The sequence below is a fragment of the Manis javanica genome, chromosome 2 (genome assembly GCF_040802235.1).
Source record: "Manis javanica isolate MJ-LG chromosome 2, MJ_LKY, whole genome shotgun sequence".
Lineage (NCBI taxonomy): Eukaryota > Metazoa > Chordata > Mammalia > Pholidota > Manidae > Manis > Manis javanica.
In genome coordinates this window covers 100,194,273-100,212,863 of record NC_133157.1, presented here as the reverse complement: position 1 = coordinate 100,212,863, position 18,591 = coordinate 100,194,273, and the positions used below count along the sequence as shown (strand labels likewise).

At 41.5% G+C, this 18,591-nt stretch overlaps 1 protein-coding gene across 4 annotated transcripts in view; it reads right to left on the bottom strand.

Moving 5' to 3' along the window:
* Positions 1 to 18,591, bottom strand: part of NRP1 (neuropilin 1) — a 137,605-nt gene that overhangs the window by 20,747 nt on the left and 98,267 nt on the right. For 2 of the 4 annotated variants that reach the window (XM_073228962.1, XM_017677045.3), the window contains exons 9-12: positions 13,663 to 13,994; positions 9,136 to 9,280; positions 5,850 to 5,933; positions 1,264 to 1,323 (exon numbers count right to left, since the gene is read on the bottom strand). In XM_073228962.1, the coding sequence (XP_073085063.1) occupies positions 1,264 to 1,323; positions 5,850 to 5,933; positions 9,136 to 9,280; positions 13,663 to 13,994 (621 nt within the window). Of the gene's footprint in view, positions 1 to 1,263; positions 1,324 to 5,828; positions 5,934 to 9,135; positions 9,281 to 13,662; positions 13,995 to 18,591 lie in introns of all 4 variants that reach the window. The other 2 variants (XM_073228961.1, XM_017677043.3) reach the window with 1 other exon arrangement.

Here is an 18,591-nt window from a genome sequence, read left to right as displayed (position 1 = left end):
GTGGTTTCTGCACAGAAAACCACCTTGAGAGGGCTGAGAACCCTCTGGAATGATAGGAAACTAGCAAGTGAGTCACAGGGCTTCACTCAGGAGGGAGCTCCAGCCGCCCATGGCGGTGGAGGAATCCCTGAAGGCCACATTTTTTAACTTTAGGAGATATGGGAAAGACTAGGGCTCTTTTGGGAACTTAGGTGCACAGAGAATTCTTCTGCTGCTTCTTTTGAATCTGGGGGTGACTGAGCTTTGTGGGAGCAGGAATTCTGCAGACTTGAGCTCCACAGGGAAACATGGGTTAAGTCCAACTGAAGAGAGTTTGTTTAGCAGTTTAATCAGGTCAACAGCACCCTTTAAGGAAGCATACTAATTAGAGCAGTCCTTTCTGCTTGCTGCCTAGCTGGGCATTGTCACACTATTAAGGAAACATTGAGATATGCCACACACCCCATTAAAAAATGACTGAGGAGGTTAAGGCTGAGTGAACTTCAATAAAGGAAATGGGAGGAACTGGAAGACTGACCTGTCCACCTTACTCTAATGATTAACTTTAAAGTATTTAAAACCTCTGATTGCTTACACTGGCCGTTTCCCTTCCTGTGTGTCTGTGGGGAAGAATTTTACAGAATACTAACAAAATGCAAAAGAGAGCAAGAGGGAGGCTGCCATTTAACTGTGGCTGGCCTCAGATAAACAGCCAACCAAGGGCTTTCAAAGTCATTATGCTTTTCTATTAATAAAAGGATGCGGAGGTGCTGTTCCCAAGGGTCCCCCTCCCGGTACACAGTTACAGCCCTGGTTTCCTGCATCCCATTTTGGGGTGCACCCACTGAAAATGCTGCTGTAAAACTGCCAACTCCATGGCAGGCAGAACTGACAAACTTTGCCTGTCTCGGTTTTGCAGAATTGTGATGAAAATAAATAGTCAGGCTGCTGCCTGTGAGACTTCCTTCCACAGTTTGCAAACACAGTCCGTGTCCTAGATATGCTGCATTTAAACAAAGTATGTTACTCAGTTCCTTCAGTTAAGAGCTGGGATTGTCACCAGTTGGCGATTACTGATGGAGAAAAAGGTCTGGCTGCCTGCTGCATATACATGTGGATGAGAGAACAGTATTTAAGGCTCATGCTTGGAGGCGAGATGCTGCGTGGCATCTCTCTCTCTAGGACTTTGAGGAAACCTGAGACTGAGAAGCACAGTCATGCACTATTTTGCCAGGAAGGACAAGCTTTTGTGAAGTCGACCACGTGTTCTCCTTTATTTGATACCTGATTGTATTGTGCTGTCTATCACGGTTGGCTTTTCTGTGGTCAGCACCGTGGTACCACCTGAAAAGCAAAAAAAGTAACAAAACAAAAATGAGAGAAAGGAAGCATTGCAGATAATATGCAGCAGAAAGATGTATGCTTATGTACATGTGTTAGAAGCAAACATTTTCCATAGAAAATCCTGCCTTTAATTCCAGCTGTCAAACTGTTTCACTTAAAGTTTGCTTACCATACTATCAAGTTCTAGTAAACCACTCTTTTTAACTCAGCACATTTATTCGTAAAGCACCCAGGTGGAATGGAAAGTTTAGGACTTCGTTCCAAGGGCATTCCCTGATTCCCAGACTAAGTAGGGTGTACAACTGCAATAGTCAAATTGCAAAGGCCTCAAATGTCCTCAGTGACTTGGGTGTTAAACTTGACCTATACCTCTAAGCTTCAAAGAGCGTCCCAAAGTTTCAGATGTGTGCCTTTAGAGGAGTTGCAAGGCTGGTCCCCACAAACTATTTTAAAAACTGAAGGTTTAAAGTGGATGGCCAGAATTCTTCCTTTCTGTTGCTGCTGTGCTGTTTGTTCATCCCAAGGACAAATATTCTGCCCAGTATGTGGTTTGGAAAAGAGGCAGGAAAAGGGGAGGGGGAGGAACATTGCTTCCCAGTTCTAGGGAACCAGAAGATGGTACAAATAATACCCCAAACACCATGAGCGTTCAGTTTGGGTCAGCTTTGGAATTCCTGGCCAGGGGACCCTGTGGCTGCCTAGCTTTATACTCTTTTCTTCTCTCTCTAAGCTCTTCCATGACTGCTTTTCATCATTATTCTCCTGTTGTAAAGTGTTCTTAAGCCTGCTCAACCTGAACATTTGTTGCAATTGCAGTTTGCAATCGACTTATCCTCCTCAGACCCCACTCTTCAGAGCCAGAACTTCTAGGGCAAAGGCCTTGAATCTGTATTTTTGAAAGCTTCTCAGTTAAGTCTTATAAGCCATTAAGCGTGGGAAACACTGGCTTGCTGTCTATTACTTAGGTGCTTCAGAAAGCTGTTTCCTCTATGTGTTTCTGCATCGCAGATCATGGTTGGAGATCATCTATTTGTTATTCCAAGAGACAAAGTCCTGGGCAGACAGAGTAAGGGTGTAGGGTGGGCCCATGACTGTCAAGCAACAGTTTAGAGGCGGTTATAGGGTGCCACTACACACCTTCCAATCCAATAGTATTATTCAGTGTGATCATCTCTGCTCTGGCCAGGCCCTACTCCTATTCTACAGCTCCCACAGAGCAGAAATCACTCAAATCATGAATCAGAGAGCTGTAAAATCATGCTCTTGGAATGGTCTGAAGATTTCTGAGTGAATCGACTGCAGCTTCAAGTCAGGTTCTCCTGGTCCTTCCAGTAAATATGCTGGATGAGAGGTCACACATGTGCGTGGCCTCAATGAGGCAGGCACTAGGAGAAAGGAATTGTATCTATTATGGGTTAAGAAGGTGAATCTATAATGGCAGAATTGGAGGGAGTCCAGAATACATTAGCGTTTGGTTCCCAGTGGTCTTATAGGACAAAGACTCAAGCTGAAAATTCACTTTCTAAAACTGATACACATTACCTGTTTTGTTATGGGTTGGGAGCCAAATTCCACTGTTGGGTACACACAGTTCAATGTGAAATTGGCCTTTGAACCCAACTGTATTATCTAATGACTTCAAAGGCATTTGCAAATGAGTAACTTCAGGGGTGAATTTTCACCCTGGCAAGCCAAGTATGAGAGAACAAAATCTCTCCTCATATCCATGCATTTGGTACAGTTCACCTGGAATTCAGTATTATTTCTAAGTAATGAGCATTTTGCTATAATACTCATCTCCCACTATAATCAAATAGCTCAACCCAGGAGAAATTAAAGTGACACCATCTGCATTAAGGAAGCAAACATGACTAAACAAAGTGTGGACCCCAATTTCCATGTTCTCACCTATTGTAGCTCACCTGGGAAGATTTTTAGTTTGGTTTATTACACTGAATGTTCAGAGTTTGCAGTTCTGACAGTAAAGCTTGCAATAAAATGAGCAAAGAGGGTGCTAAGTTGTGTGTGTCTAGACGGTGAATTTTTCACATATGAAAATATTGCTGGGTGTGAGGAAACAGAAGTTCCTATGGCCAGGATCCTCACCTGACCCTAAACTACTTGATGATATAACTGGCCTGCTGCTAGGTGACTGCTTCCACACCTGCAAGCAATAAGCTATTATTGACTGAGTCACTATATAAAGACCTCTACCCAATGCTCTGGGCAGAGGAGAGATGGAGGTAGATTGAGGACCTACAGACTTTTGGATGCCAACATGATTCCAGTGCTTGACCTATTGCCAGATGAATAAAGCCAGGTATAAACCCTTTTACCCCAAGAACATTCCATTGTCATTTCTTGGTCTCACTGAATCCATAGTGAACTTGACCAGGGCTGAAACCCTCAGGCAAGACACTGGGTTATGTGAGGGTTTTGTTCCTCATAAACATTTATTACATATGAGCATGCCCCTTTTCAGAAAAGGATAAAAAATAGCTTCATAAAGCAAAATAAGTTTTTAAAAAGGCCAAATTGGCTATAATGCAATAAATGAATATGAAACATGAGAATGTCTTCTAAAATCACCTCTTCTTGATGGGGACATGTAGGTGGCATTATCAACACCCCCAGAAGTTCTTAATATATGCATATATTTATCAAATTACTGAGACAAATGTACTGGCCTGAGAAAATAACTTTTTTTTGCCATAGTTACATATAAAAAAAGAACAAAATTAGAATGAACTTTTTTCTATCTACCCAATAAATTATTTTAAATGCTGTAGATAAACTATAACCTTGTAGTTTTATAGATCTGTCAGTGTTTCCACTGTAGATGACCCCTTTTCTGTGGTTTGTAGCTTGTTGCCATACATAATTTGCTCCAAGCTAGCATACTTGCCCTATTTCATTCAAAGGCTTCAGTTTCAATTGATTCAGTCATGAACTGATGCAAAAATGAGAAGGATGGTTGTTCTGATATGAGGAGTAAATCTGAGGCTTTGTTTCTAATCAATATTAACTGACCACTTTACGGTTTATAAAGAAAAGAATCCTCTCCACAGAGGGCAACTGAAAAGCATATGCTGTGATGACTGCAGTCATTCCTTTTTATGAGGAATTTCACTATGGATGTGTGATAGGGTCCACAAAAAGCCTGAGGTTTGTGGCAGAGTGTTTACAGGCAACCCTGGGAAGGTTCCAGAGGACCTGGCTTCATAGAATGGAGCTCTGTTTTTACCATCAGCTGTAGGGTTTTCAGCTTGAACTTGACATCTCACAAAGAAAATGTCTCTGAATTAATTAGAGTAATGTTTGTGGCTTGTGGCTATCTTCATACAAGATTTGCTTTCAAAAGCCCATAGCAATGGAACATTTATTGGCCATAGACTATAAGTGATTATCCTGGAAATCTGTAGGGAGACAGTCTTGGGAGGTGGGATTTCAATGCAAGACCAGTTCATGGTACTAAATTTCTGAGCTAGGTTGTACCCCTTGTTCTGTCTCAGCATGTGGAGTTCTCTCTCCTTCAGAGATGAACTTTTGAAGTAATTGGCAATGTACGGTGGGATATTTCCTTCCAGATTTTACGTTAATGCCCTAGCCAGTAACATGGCTCTATGATGAAGTTACGTGGGAATGCCTTGAGTTTTATCCATGGAAGTTAATTATGTGGGCATTGTGAGTCCCTTCTGGGTAAAAGTATAGATCGGCACCCAAGGGCTCATATTTAATTTCAGATGACAGACAGATGCTATATGAAACTGCATTTTGACCCAGTTAGCAGAAAAAGTCCCACCATACCTTTGACAATGATAGGTGAAATTCTAGTGTCTTGGCCAATTTCTAAACAGTGCAATCCCAGTTCCCCACTTGCCTAATATTTCTCCTGCCATTCCAAGTGGAAGAGAAGGTCACTTTCTAGCTTTAGGGTTTCAGAATATTACACAGTAATATTAGTGAGGCATTCAGCACACACCATCCTTGATGTATTTGCTAGTTGGTGGTGATGTGAAATAATAATGAGTTCTGCCTTTGTAAATGTTAATGTAAAATGAATTCAAAATCCTAACTTAAAGCCATGTTTCAAATCTAAGCCTGATTTCATCAATCAGTTGGCTATAGGATCCACTCAAAAAATGGTATCCTTGTTAGAAAATGAAAATAAGCATTTTACAAGGTGGGGTTATGTAAGGGTGGTGAATGAGTTATATAGGACCCGTTGAGCACATTTAGCCATGGCAAAATTCTTACTTAGTGAAGAGAATCCTAGCCTTTGGCTCTGAAAATGGCTTACATTATTGTTTAGAGTGGCTGTGGCTACTAAGAACAATTTGTTTACATGGATGACATGAGGCAATGAAGATGCATGTGTGCTGGCAGGGCTGGCCTAGTGCCCAACCCTATGAGGAGCCATGCAGAGAAACAGACATTTATCAGCCAGTCTCCACGACAACATGAAGTGAAATGGCCCAGCAATGGGATGGGGATGGGTTCTGCACCTGTGAGCTGGAAGCCGTCACCTGTCCCGCTGTGGCAGCTGGCCTGGTCATCATCACACTCATCCACTAGGTCCCCATTGGGAGTGGTCGGTCCAGCTGTAGGTGCTGCAATGAGATCCAAGGATTACTGTCTCATGCCTCTGAAATGTATTCTCAAGCCTCTGCCAGTTGAATCTGCTAACACTTTTGCAGAAAACTTTAATCTGTGGCAAGAAGGCCAGGAGCACGGTTTGCCTCTTTTGAGTGCTAACTAACACAGCTTTTGTAGAATACACCAGGGACTGCTTTATTTTTGATCCCTATCTGCTGAGTGGACTTGGCTGCCTTAGCATTTTACATATTCTTATCTAAATTAACCTTCTTTGTCTGAATAGTTCTTAAATTCTCACTGGTTATTTGTTCATGACCCTGGAGTTGAGAACTTTGAGGATGGTGATTTTGTTTGAACTGTTTTTCCTCTTTTCAAGGTGTGGGAGAACTCGTCATGAATTCTTTTATATTCTCAGTATTTGCTAAGTGTGCTAGATTTATATTATAATTTTTGCCCCCAAAGGGAGTCTTCATATTCACTTTTGGTACCCTATTGTTTCTTTTTTTTTAAACAGTGACTCCATTTCCCTTTAAAACAGCCTCTCAGTTTCTGCGCCCTCTTTCCGGAGCAGGTGCCTGAGAGGAGTTGTCTTAGATATTCTGGGGTCATTTTACCTCAACTCCCAGAGGATTGCATTCCACTGTTGGAAGGTATTCCCGTATCTTTGTGTTTATAGTTGAAAGGTAGCCAACATTAATCAAAGACTGTTTTTGAAGTTCTTAAAATTTAGTTCAGTCTATTTCTTTTTCAGCCTGTTACTCATTTTTGCAATCTGTTTAATATTTTACAGTTTTCGGCATTACATTTCACTTTACAAGACTTGAGATAATGTATGGTGTTCTTGATGTTGTGAACCAGACAAGATGCTGGCAGCAGGGGCCAGCTCCCTGACAGCTTCTGACCAGTAGGCATGTGCTGGTTACTCTTCTTTTGCAATAAAAATTTGACACTGTTCGTTATTGTGCTTTAAGAACAGAGTTATGATGAATGTAGAAGCAGAGCTAGTTTCAACTGCCTCTACTACCCCCAAACACACACCAATAATAACTAGGAAATCATTGTGTACAAATAATGTATGTACAATTTAGGCATATGTATCCATTTTACAGGTCTAGACTCTGCAAAATGCATACAAACATTCTGGGCTCTACTCAGTGTTATCACTGAATCAATAGGATCCAATTCAGATGCCCATCTTTACTAAACTGTGTTTGCTCTTAATGTGACACTATGAAGTATTTTAAACTCTCTATCTGTCTTGCTGGTTTTTCTGCATTCCTTATGATACTTGTAAAGGAGTTTCACATTGCAAGTGGCCCAAGGAAGTAGCTGGATTAAACTGAAAAAAGGAGAAAGTGTATAATTTTTATGCCCCAATTTTACTACCTGAAAATATTTTATCTTCTGTGTTTCTCTAGTTCTTTAAATGTAAGTGCTAACCCAAAAGAGAATGGGCACCCATGTCAGACTAGGTAATTCTTCACCTCCTCCTGTATCCCTTGTAGAACAAGGGGCAAAACAGAAATTTACTAAGGGCCTGTTAATTGTTTTAAGGAAGAATAACAGTCCCTTTCACCAGTTGTGTTAAGATGCTTTGACATTACTTTCCCTGGATGTTGGTTTCTCATATGGCTCGGGCAACTTCCTCTTCCGTGAGCACTTGGAAACATCTGCGGCAAATCCCTTCCCCAACAATTTCTACCTCACTGCAGAGTTGACACTGGCAAAGTGCCACCAGGCTCAGTCTTTTCAACCATCCATTCATTCCACCTCCTAAATCAGGGTTGCTTTTGAGAATCCAGGCTAAAGCATCATAGCAGCAGACTTGCTTCTCCAGATGACCACACTTCCAGTAAATTGCAAGAATATGCTCACATTTGGTTCAATCTGCCCATCCCTTCTTTTTCTTGGCATCTTTGCCCAAGTCCTGGCACACGGTCATTCTCGGTCTGTGTTGATAGTGACCGGATAAATCAAAGGTCTGGGACTGACTACAGAAATGGAAACAGCTACACAATAAAGAATGGAAGATAATGGCTTGCTTTCAAATAAACACATAGAAAAGTAGCTATGAATTATTCACCAGTATGGTGATTTATAGCTTAAGATTCTTTAGCACCTAAGAAAAGTTTTACCCTATTTAATGAGCTCAGGAACATAATTCTATTTAGATAGCTCAAAACACAAATGATTTTGAAACCACAAGGAGGAGATATTTAAAAGCATTCTTCAAACAACTCTGAGCATATGCTCAGTTGATGAACATCTGGGTACCAACAATAGCCATTCTTTGAGCTAACTTGGAGGAAGACCTTTATAGGGATGGAAAAATTGGTATAAGGCTACTCATTTATGCCCAAATCTAAGGCAGATGGGGATTCTAACTCACAAAAGTCTTAAATGGTGCAGTAAGCAACCATCCTATCACTTTTTTCAAATACTCATCTCATTTATTATGTGATAAAAAATGCAGATGTGAGTGCAGTTCTGAGGTCAATATGTGAACTGAATTTGTCCTTGATATGACCTTCGGAGGAGAACCTGTTTAAGCAGTAACATCCTAAAACAGACTGCACTGTATATGCACATACATTATCTCATATAAAGTTTTGTTTCTCTGCCGCAGCCTTAGAAATTCATCCAAGAAAATGTCTTGATGTTTCAGTCTGTGAAATGCTGCTTCCTGCTAGTGTGTTGGTCGTCAAAACTGCAGACAGAAACTTGGAGCAAAGATGTAGACCTCCAAACAACACTAAAAAAGACCAAGGGATTGGTGGGTGCCTGGGGCTGAGGGTGGGTGCCATAGGGGAATGTGGCTTAATGGGTAGGGGTTTTACTTTGGATTGTGGGGAACATTTTAAGACTAGATGGAGGCAGTGGTTGCATAAAAATGCCACTGAATCGTGTACTTGAACAGGGTGAATGTTATGTTATATGAATTTCATTTCAATAATTGTTTTTAAAAAGTCAAAGGAGACAACCCTGCAGAACCTGAGGAGAGTTGTGTAAACAACTCACACAGAAGTAGCCTCCTAAGGCAATTTGGTGGGGTGTGCTGGCATGTTGAGTCTCACGGATGGGCAGGCTCAGAGAGGCAGGGTCACCCGGGGGGAAAGGCAACAATCTGTGCCAGCACCATCCCAGTGGGGGCATAAATGCATGAAAAATAAAATTAAAAAACCCAGGAAGCTAGAAGGGACTCCAGACACTAATTACCTTCCACTTCGCAGCCCAGAAGCTCCATTCTCAGCCCCAGTCCACCATGAGTGGCCCTCTCAGGGTAGATCCTGACGAATCGTGTGGAAAGAGGTGGAAAAGTTCGAAGTTCGGGTGTATCATAGTTGTTGTTACCTTCAAAAGACTGTGAAGCATGAAGAACACCAGCTATTAATAAAACCCCACTTTCGACACGGGAGTGCCTCTTTTAGGACTTCCTGGGAGCACAGGAATTGGCCTCAACATCCTAAATGGCTGACACTCCTTTCTTAAACGAGAGCGAACAATTAAACACACTCCAGGAGGTGACATATGTCATGTCCTGGAAACTGCCGAGGAAGCACAGAGGGTGTACCAGCAGCTGAGGATTTAATGAGACACGTTTTTAAGTGATATGCTGATATGCCTGGAAGAAGTGGCACTTTCACCACTTCCTTGAGGTGGCAGAAGATAACTCAGGAAGAGAAGTTGCTATTTTTCAGAGCTTTTAATAGACACCACATTTTCTGTAACTACTCCTGTTACATTCTCTTAAACGAGAAGGCCCTAGCTGGGCTACAACTTGGTCACTGAGAAGAAGGAATTAAATTCCCAAAGGAGTTTCAAGTAGCACAGATGCTAGTTCGTCAAGAACTTGGGTTTTTCCAACCCACTGAAACTGCTATTTACTTAAGCAGTGCCACTGACTGGAGACATTTGTAGATAAAAGGCCTTCTCAGCTCCAGTAAGTAACAGGGTCCAGACTGCTAAGTGAAATTCTGAGGCCGGTGGAATTGCGGCCGGCACCTCTTTTTGAAGTGCATTCTTAACTTGAAATCACAGCGAGGCTTTCAGGAGCTAAGCCGCCCACTGCGGCTGTGGCTGCTGGATTATTCTGTTTCCCTTTTGGACACTGGCAAGAATCCTAAGAAAATGGAGCAATGACTGGGTCTGTTTTCCTTTGCAAGAAATGGATAAGCCTTCCTACATCCTCTTCTCCCCATTTCATTCTTAATCCTGTTCAGAATAGGAGGAGGGGAGGTAGATTAGAAAAATCAAATGACCTTATCCTTGGGAGTGTCCTTTTATATATCAGATATCATGTGATATTTAATGGTGCAAGGCATTGTTCTAAGTGCCTAAAATATATTAATCCACTTAATCCTCGAGACAATAATTAGGTTCTATTATTAACCTCATTTTACAGATGAGGCATCGAGAGGAAATAATTTGTTCACAGCCACATGTACAGTAAGTGGCAGAGCCGGATTCAAACCTAGGCGGTCTTTACTGGTGCCCTTCATCACACTGCTATGATGCCTCTGTCCTTAGAAATAATTTAGTCCAATCTCTTCATTTTAATAGATGAAAACACCAAAGTCCAGGAAACTGAGGTCTACACCCAAAGCCTCATGTTGTGTTTCATCCACTTTTCTTTAAAGCTATTACAGTTTGGGCTGTTGAGCCTGGCACCTTGGACTGAGTGGGTGGCCAGCCCCTGCCCGTCAGGAGTGGAAGCTGTACCCAACAGCTGGGTCAAGGCTGGTCAAACCAGCCAAGGATGTGATTGTTCCATGGTGGAAATGTCATGGCCGAAATGTCATGGCCAAACAGGGGACACATGGAAGACAGACAGAGTAGGCTGTGACATAACTATCAGTTTTCTGATTTCTAGAAGTAAATTAATTGTCTTTCTCAAATCAGAAAAGCCTGCAGGAATCTAACATCACCAATAAGGACCTGCTTCTCCCACTTAACATTTCCCTTCTATTATTTTCGAAAGTAAATTCACTATCAGGGTTTTTCACTTTCCATAGAACTGTGGTTGCTGCCAATAACTGAGAATCTGACATATTTTATTGAGACCCAATTAAGATACTAATTAGAGTGAACATAGTACCTAGAACGACCCAAGCAAGTTCTGTCTATGTTAACACAGCTCCAGCAATTGCAGGAGAAAAGCACTTCTACCTTTGGGATCCCAGGCTCTCCTCTAAATTTAACCTGAGCAAAGAATTAGCACAGTGTGTATACATTACAAAAGGTGTTGGTGATTAGCTGGGAAGAATGTTAGCAATGAAGAAACCATGTAGAATTGGGCTAACCTGACTAATGCAAGATGATGAGATATCTTTGTGTTCTTTTACGATTCACATTTTAGAAGAAGAGGGCTTTGAGCATTTAGGTCTTCTTTCTGTTCCTGAAAAATCTAGCTAATTCAAAGGCTTTGAAAGGCCTTGCCCATCATGCACTATTTAAGGGTATAAAGTGAGGAGTGGGAATAGGGGGTTTTAAATTTATCAAAGTGCAGTTTTATTCCACATAACAGACTCTCATTTTACTGTTACATGAAAGGTACTCAGCATCCCAAGCAGGTAACGTTCCTTTGTACATTTAAATATAGTATGTTTTAAATATATTTAGGCAATTTAGAAATAATGTCCTGCTCTTAAGTTGAATGCTTTACCAGGTTCCTTTTTCGACTTAAAGATTTTCTTCCAGGGGAGGGACATGTTAGGAATCATAGATTAGGCTCTACATAAACAATTTAGAAGCTTTATGGTTTAAAATGTCATGGGAAGATAATAATGATAGGTCAAATCCTACGTTAGGGAATAAAACCTAACCTATGCAACCTATCTTAAATGGAATTCTTTGTTAATGTTGAGACCACATGCTGGCTTCTTGTGTAATTCCGTCTGCAGTGACCTACCGGAGACTGGAGCTTTGGACTTGCTGCAGATACAAGGACGCATCTCATCCAAAGCACATGGTGGTTTGTTCTCTCTCTCTTTTTAGAGCTCTGGTGTTGAAGACCATGTCACAGCAGCACACAGGCTGCCATGCGACAGCAGCTCCAGGAAGCTGCTGATTGGCAGCACGTTCACACTTTATGACAGAGCCACAAGGCTCACTACTCTTGAGAAAAGACTGGCTCTTAGGGGAACTCCAGCTTCTGATGTTTATTTTACTTTTTGTTTCACCAGAGCAAGAGGGACAGACATAAAAGGGGAAAATGAAATAGACCCAAGAGAGAAAGTAGCTGCATGTAGATTAAAAATACACTGGAAACGTTTTAGAAACCACAAGTTCATGAGGGGTGAGATGGGAGAGAGATTCTTGTATTTCTGGCAGCATCATCTCTGTCGGTGGCCTGCCCTGCTGATGCTGACCTCAGCCTGGGGTGCGGTGGGGGACAGGGCAATCTTGCAGAGTCCCCACATCTGGGCAGAGTGGGAGCTGGTGACACTGCCTGGCTTTTGTTACTTGCCTGCAATGCCCTTGGCGGGTGTCACTAGGTTAAGGCACTTTCCCACACTTGCTTATAGGTCCTGGGCGAAGCAGGGATAGAAAAGCTGTGCCCAAAAGGCCACTGTGTTGGCTGCGAGGATTGCCATACAGTTGGGGCACTGCATACAGAACTGATTGTGGGTTATTACTGTTTGTCATCTCACACCAGCCTCCAGGCCACCAGCAGCTCCTGGGCATTGTTTCCTAGCTGGTATTGTGTGTTCAGGAAATGAATATAAAGTTTAACTATCAGCCTAAATAATACCTAATCACTGAAGAATATCTGTTTGGTTAGCAAAAGAATTGTACCACATGTTCTGGTGAATGTTGGACTATTTCCCTTTTCACTGGATCATCAAGAGCCACCTGCATTATTAAAGGTTCCAATGCATAAAAAATATATTTAAGCATTAAGTCACCATAGCCAAAAGGTAGAAGCGATGAAAGTGCCTATCAGTGGATGAATGGAGGCACAAGGGAAGCATCTCCATACAATGGAATATTATTGAGCCTTAAAAGGGAAGGAGATGCTGACACATGCTACCCCATGGATGAAACTTGACTGAAGACATTGTGCTACGTGAAATAAGACTGTCACAAAAGGACAAATACTGCATGATTCCACTTATAGAAGGCTCCAGTGGTCAAATTCATAGAGACAGAAAGTAGAAAGGTCTGGGGTTGGGGCAGGAGGAACTAGAGTACTGGTTCAATGGGTGGAGACTTCCAGTTTTGCAAGACGCAATTCTGGAGACTGGCTGCAATGTGAATGCACTTAATACCACTAAAGTGCACACCTAAAAAGGTTAAGATGTTAAATTTTATGTTATGTGTATTTTCCCACTATTAAAAAATCAAAAAAGTATATAAACAGGGGATGGATGAGAGAAAGGAGAGTGAAAGATTCCAAACTGCAGAGACTCCGAGTTCCTACCCAGGTGCCACTGAGCCTCCAGGCCCCCAGCCCCATGCTAACCCATCACCAGCCTGGTGTCAGCTGTCTCCCTGTCCCTAAGGGAGGGACTGGTGACAAGCAATGTGGTTCTCATTTCTCTCCAATGTCACTTTCAGGACCCCATTCTCATCTTCCCTAGAAGTGGGACATAAGTAACAACATCACACATGTGCACTCATCACACAGCTCAAAGCAAATAAGAAGTTGCACCTCCTCAGGGAAATGCTGGAGGTCATTGGCTTAAGTGAAGGGCCTGAGGAAGGACCTCCTCCCAGGCAGCTTCTCCCTGTCCCCAACCTCACCTTGGCCTTGCGCTTGCTGTCATCCATGATCATCTTCCAGTCTGAGCCATTGCTGCTGTACCCAATCTTGAATTTCCTCATGAACACCTTGTTCTCCCGATGCTTCCCCCCCTGGATGATGATGCCCCTCACGATCTTCTCCTCCCCCAGGTCCACTTGGAGCCACTCATTTATGTACGGATGAGGTGCAGGTGGCAGGGCCCAGCCTGAGCGGCTGGTGACAAGGCGGATATTTTCAGGCATCCAGTTTCGGTCCCCTTGGTTGGATGCTGTAATCTGGGAGTCAGAAACAAGTCCAGACACCATACCCAACATTCCAGAGCAAGGATAATCTAGAGGGTGGAATGAAGCAGATGATATAAAATGATTTTCTACAAGTCTCCATGCTTAGAAAAACATAACATACTGAATATGGCCATGGTCTGTACTGGTTCATACATTTCTAAATCTCTAGATCATTTGACATTGAACTAGAGCTTTACCTCCCATAAACTTTTCTCCTACTCTTTTAGAACTCCCCTCCCTACACTCACATTCCAATAAAGAAAATCTTCAATGAACACATATGTCTCCGTTTTGAGCTCTTCCAAGTTTAATGTCAAAGAACTGGCATTCCAGTGCCTCTGTTATCCAGGGGTCATCCCAAGGTCAAGCATACGCCCTGCCCAAGAGAAGTGCAGTTTATGATGGGCTGGAGATAATAATAAATCACTAATTCTGACAGCAGGAAAGGTGATGTGGAGGTGAAGAGACAGAAAGTGCCTGACTCAGCCTGAAGAGCGAAAAAGGGGCCGCCCGGAAGGGGTGGCATTTGGACTGACTGCGGAAGGACAGTGCCCACCATCCCCACTGGTGTTCTCCTCCCTCTATTTCTAACTCCATCAGGAACTTCCCACACGAATATCCCACTGTCATCTTGAACACACCATGTTCAAACCGAAACAATCCTTTCCCCTTGATATTGGATCCCTTTATCAAACTCCTGTTTTAATCAATGGAATTCCTACCTTGTCTTTCTCTATCATACATTTTCCATTTTTGTTCAGCTACCTACCAAATTCTGTCATGTTTGCTTGTTTTTATTTTTTTTTAAAGCATTTGGACCTGTCATGTGGTGTCCATTTCCTAAGGCATCATCTTGATCTGAGTACTCATGGCCAGGGTGCTTGATGACCTAGAGCTTAGCTGGCCTATCAGACCTCAGACTTGACTCTACACCATGTGTAACAGCCATATTACTTCTCATAAAATTTTTTTGCAATGCCATTCTCATGCACAAAAATCTTCCATTGCTAAGTAAAGTAAGTCAGACCTAAAAGGATAAATATTGCATTAGTCCACTGCTAAGAGGTACCTAGAATAGTCAAATGCATAAAGACAGGATGTAGAATCATGGTTGCCAGGTGCTGGAGAGAGAGGAGATGAAGAGTTAGTATTTAATGGGGACAGTTTCAATTTGGGAAGATGAAAGGTGAGGCAGATGGACAGTGGTGATGTTTGCATAGGAATGTGATTGTACTTGACCAAATTGTACACTTCAAAATGGTTAGAATGACACATTTCATGTTGTGCATATTTTACCACAATCATAGAAAGAGATCTTTTAAACATTTCCATGGCTGTCCATTATTTGTAGAGTAATAGAAAAACTCTATCTGGCTTTCAAGACTCCCATTTTATTTTCACTCTATTTACTTAATTTTATTTCCTATTTCTGAAAGTATATTTCAGTGTGTCCATTTTCTTCTGTATAGCACAGAGAGAATCTTCATCACTACCTTTGCTCAAAATGCACTGCTGACCCCTGACTCTTGTTGATAGCAGTAAGGTCTGCCCAAACTTTAAAGCCCAGCTTAAGAACTTTGCACAAAAACTTCTCAAAGTATTTATGCTAGTCTTTATTCTGAACTCAACCCTCTCAGGTATATGACTGCAGATATGGGACATGGCACAGAGCTTCGCATTCAACTCTTCTTTCCATATTTTTAGATCGGTAGTCTTGTATCCACAGTTACATTATAAATTTCCCAAGGGCAATGAATAGCATCATAGGTCTTTTTATATTTTCTATAGCAGCCTTAGTAACTTCTTAACATAAGGAGAATATCAATCATTGATTAACTGATTGGTAAGCTTAACAACAAAATGTTAAACACTTCAATTATTCTCCTTACAAAATTGTACATCTCAATCAAGAGCATGCATGGGAATGCTCACTTATTTTTTTCTTTGAAACAACTCAATTCTGGATGATGTAATCAAAATTCAGCCTACATACAAACCATCCTAAATGAGAAGACTATGTCTAATGCAATTAAGCTATGTCCATGTTATCAGCTAGCCCTTAAGTAATTACTCAGATACTTTCTACATGAGATGCACAGTTCAGATCATATCATTTCTTTACTCAAGCATTCAGTGGCTGCTTGCCTAGAAATTATGCATGGGCTTTCAACCAAGCGTGCCAGGCTTCCATGTCATGGCCTTGCAAGGCCTCTCCTTTTGCTGGGAGCAACTGAAATGAAAAACGTCCTCACTTTGGTATAGGGTTGGGTGGGGGACTTTCTCTCATTCTGTTCCCTTCACTAGGAATTCCCCATCATCTTACCCTTCCTACTATTAAACCGCTTAAAATCTTGACCCTTTTCTAAATGCTACTTTACTTATTCAATCTTGCTGACAACTAGACATGGTTTTCTTTTCCTTTTCTAGAATTTCTCATACACTGATGACCACATTCAGTCTTTCAGATACCTGCTATTTGCCTCTCCTGGATTTTAAGTTCTTTGAGTATATGAACCAAGTCATATTTAAAATTTTTTTATGACTCCTTGGACCCTGCTTTATAATGGTATTTGCTCAACAAGTATTTGTTGAATGAATCAACTTATTAACACAACAAACGGCAACTGTCACTTTTGCCAAGCACCCTTTCCTTAATTCAGCCATAGTATTTGCACTGGGCTGGAATCTGGAAACCAAGAATAAAATTCAATGGGGACTAAAAAAAGATTTACAGAAATGATTTTACTGGGGGTCGATGAAATTATGGTGTTAAAAATAGAAGTCACATTTTTGGTCACTGTGGTCACACCTGTTTGATTCAGAACCAGCTTTTATATAGAAAATGTTTAGCTGGTAATAAATGCCAGCTGTTACCATTTGGAGAAAAACACAATTAACTTGAATATAAGGAAGCAGAGCTTTTACCAGACTAATGTCCTCTCTCTAACACAGAGCTGGCTGAGGCACAGTTTATGTACCCACAAACCTGGTAATGCCAGCCCCCAACAGTCAACATATCCACAGTACAGTTAGACTGCCAACCAATGCTCCTGTCCACCTGCCCATCCCGAAGAACAATAAAGAGGCACCTTAAGTTGCCTTTGACTGAAAACCATGTGACTCACTGTTAGCAATGATTGGAAGGAACATATTAATGATACAACGTTTGAATGAGATACTAGGATCTAGTTCTGCTTTTCCATAGTGTCTGGCTCAGATGTGCTTTGGCCTGGCTGCATGTCAAATCCTTTGGAAATCATGCTGCTAGATTTGTTCAACAAACAAACAAAACAACAAAACAAGAGAAAGGATTAAATTAAAATAGAATTAGATTTTCAGGTAAACAGCAAATCATTTTTTATTATGAGTATGTCCCAAATAATGCATGGGGCATAGTTAAGCTAAAAATATTGTTTGCTATTTATCTGCATCATATTTAACTGGACGTCCTGTATTTTACCTGGCAACTCTGCATACAAAGCTTAAAACCAATCCTGGGTGGAAGGGGGAGATGAACTCTGCAATGGAGTTATGGTGCATTTTCGATGATATTATTTTACAGTGAAATCTCTATACTCAGCTTTAACAGGAAAACAGATACACTGGCAAATCAAATGGGTGGACCTAGATGAGCATAATTTCATCTTCCTTTGATGACTCAGAAGGTACCTCTGGATGTTGTGGTGTCTGAGATCATTCTTGCAAATTCTGATTATAGACTTCTGGCTAACAAAGACAAGCTAAGAGTTTGTGGTGTGCCTCATACATCAAATAGTAACCTTCCAAGATTACTTTCCCCAGTTTCCACGTTTGCCAAAGTGATCTTTGCCTGCTTCTTTTATCACCTATTAAGCAGTGATTTGCTCCAATCTTGTTTTCGTTATGCTCTGGATTTTCTAGGATTGCTATATTTCTAAAAACTAATTTCTGAATACAAAAAATTAGATTAAACCTTGGGGGCTCTGGAGACTTTGGAAGTCAAGTGATGGATTCATGTGGTAACTTTTAATTGAATAGTTCTAATCCAGGCTGAGTTAGGACTTGCCAACTCAAAGGAGAGGGTGAAATTTTGCAGTCTGGTCACTTGTTTGTCAGAAGGCATAGGTAAACCTGCAATTCACTCATCCATTCAGAAATAAGTACACTTGAGCACTTATTGTGTCCAAGGCATTCAGGGCAGAATAGCAAGTTAGGTCGACATGGCCCCTGCTTTCCAGTCCAGCAGGGGCACTGCTGTCCTGTCCTTTGTCCACTAGCCTCCACTCTGAGGGGACCATGGCCTCTGAAAGGCGAAATGACTTGCTTCTGGTCAACAAGCAGAAAACACTGGTACCACTCTCTCTGTACAGGCTCTGCTTGCTGGGGCTTCTTTGAGGCTCATTTGATTGCATGTCACATATTATGTAATTTACTTGGTACCATTTAGTGAGCACTTACTCAATGCCAAGTGTGCTATAAATATGTTTTTCACTTGATTTTCATTATAACTGCATTAAGGTTAATTGTACTGACCATGAAATGGAGATAAGAGAGGCTACTTGTCTTGCTCATGGTCACACACTCACTAAGTGGATGGTCTAGAGTGAAGCCTGGATATGTCTGTACACCTTCTATCCATGTGATCATCATAATAACATGCTGACT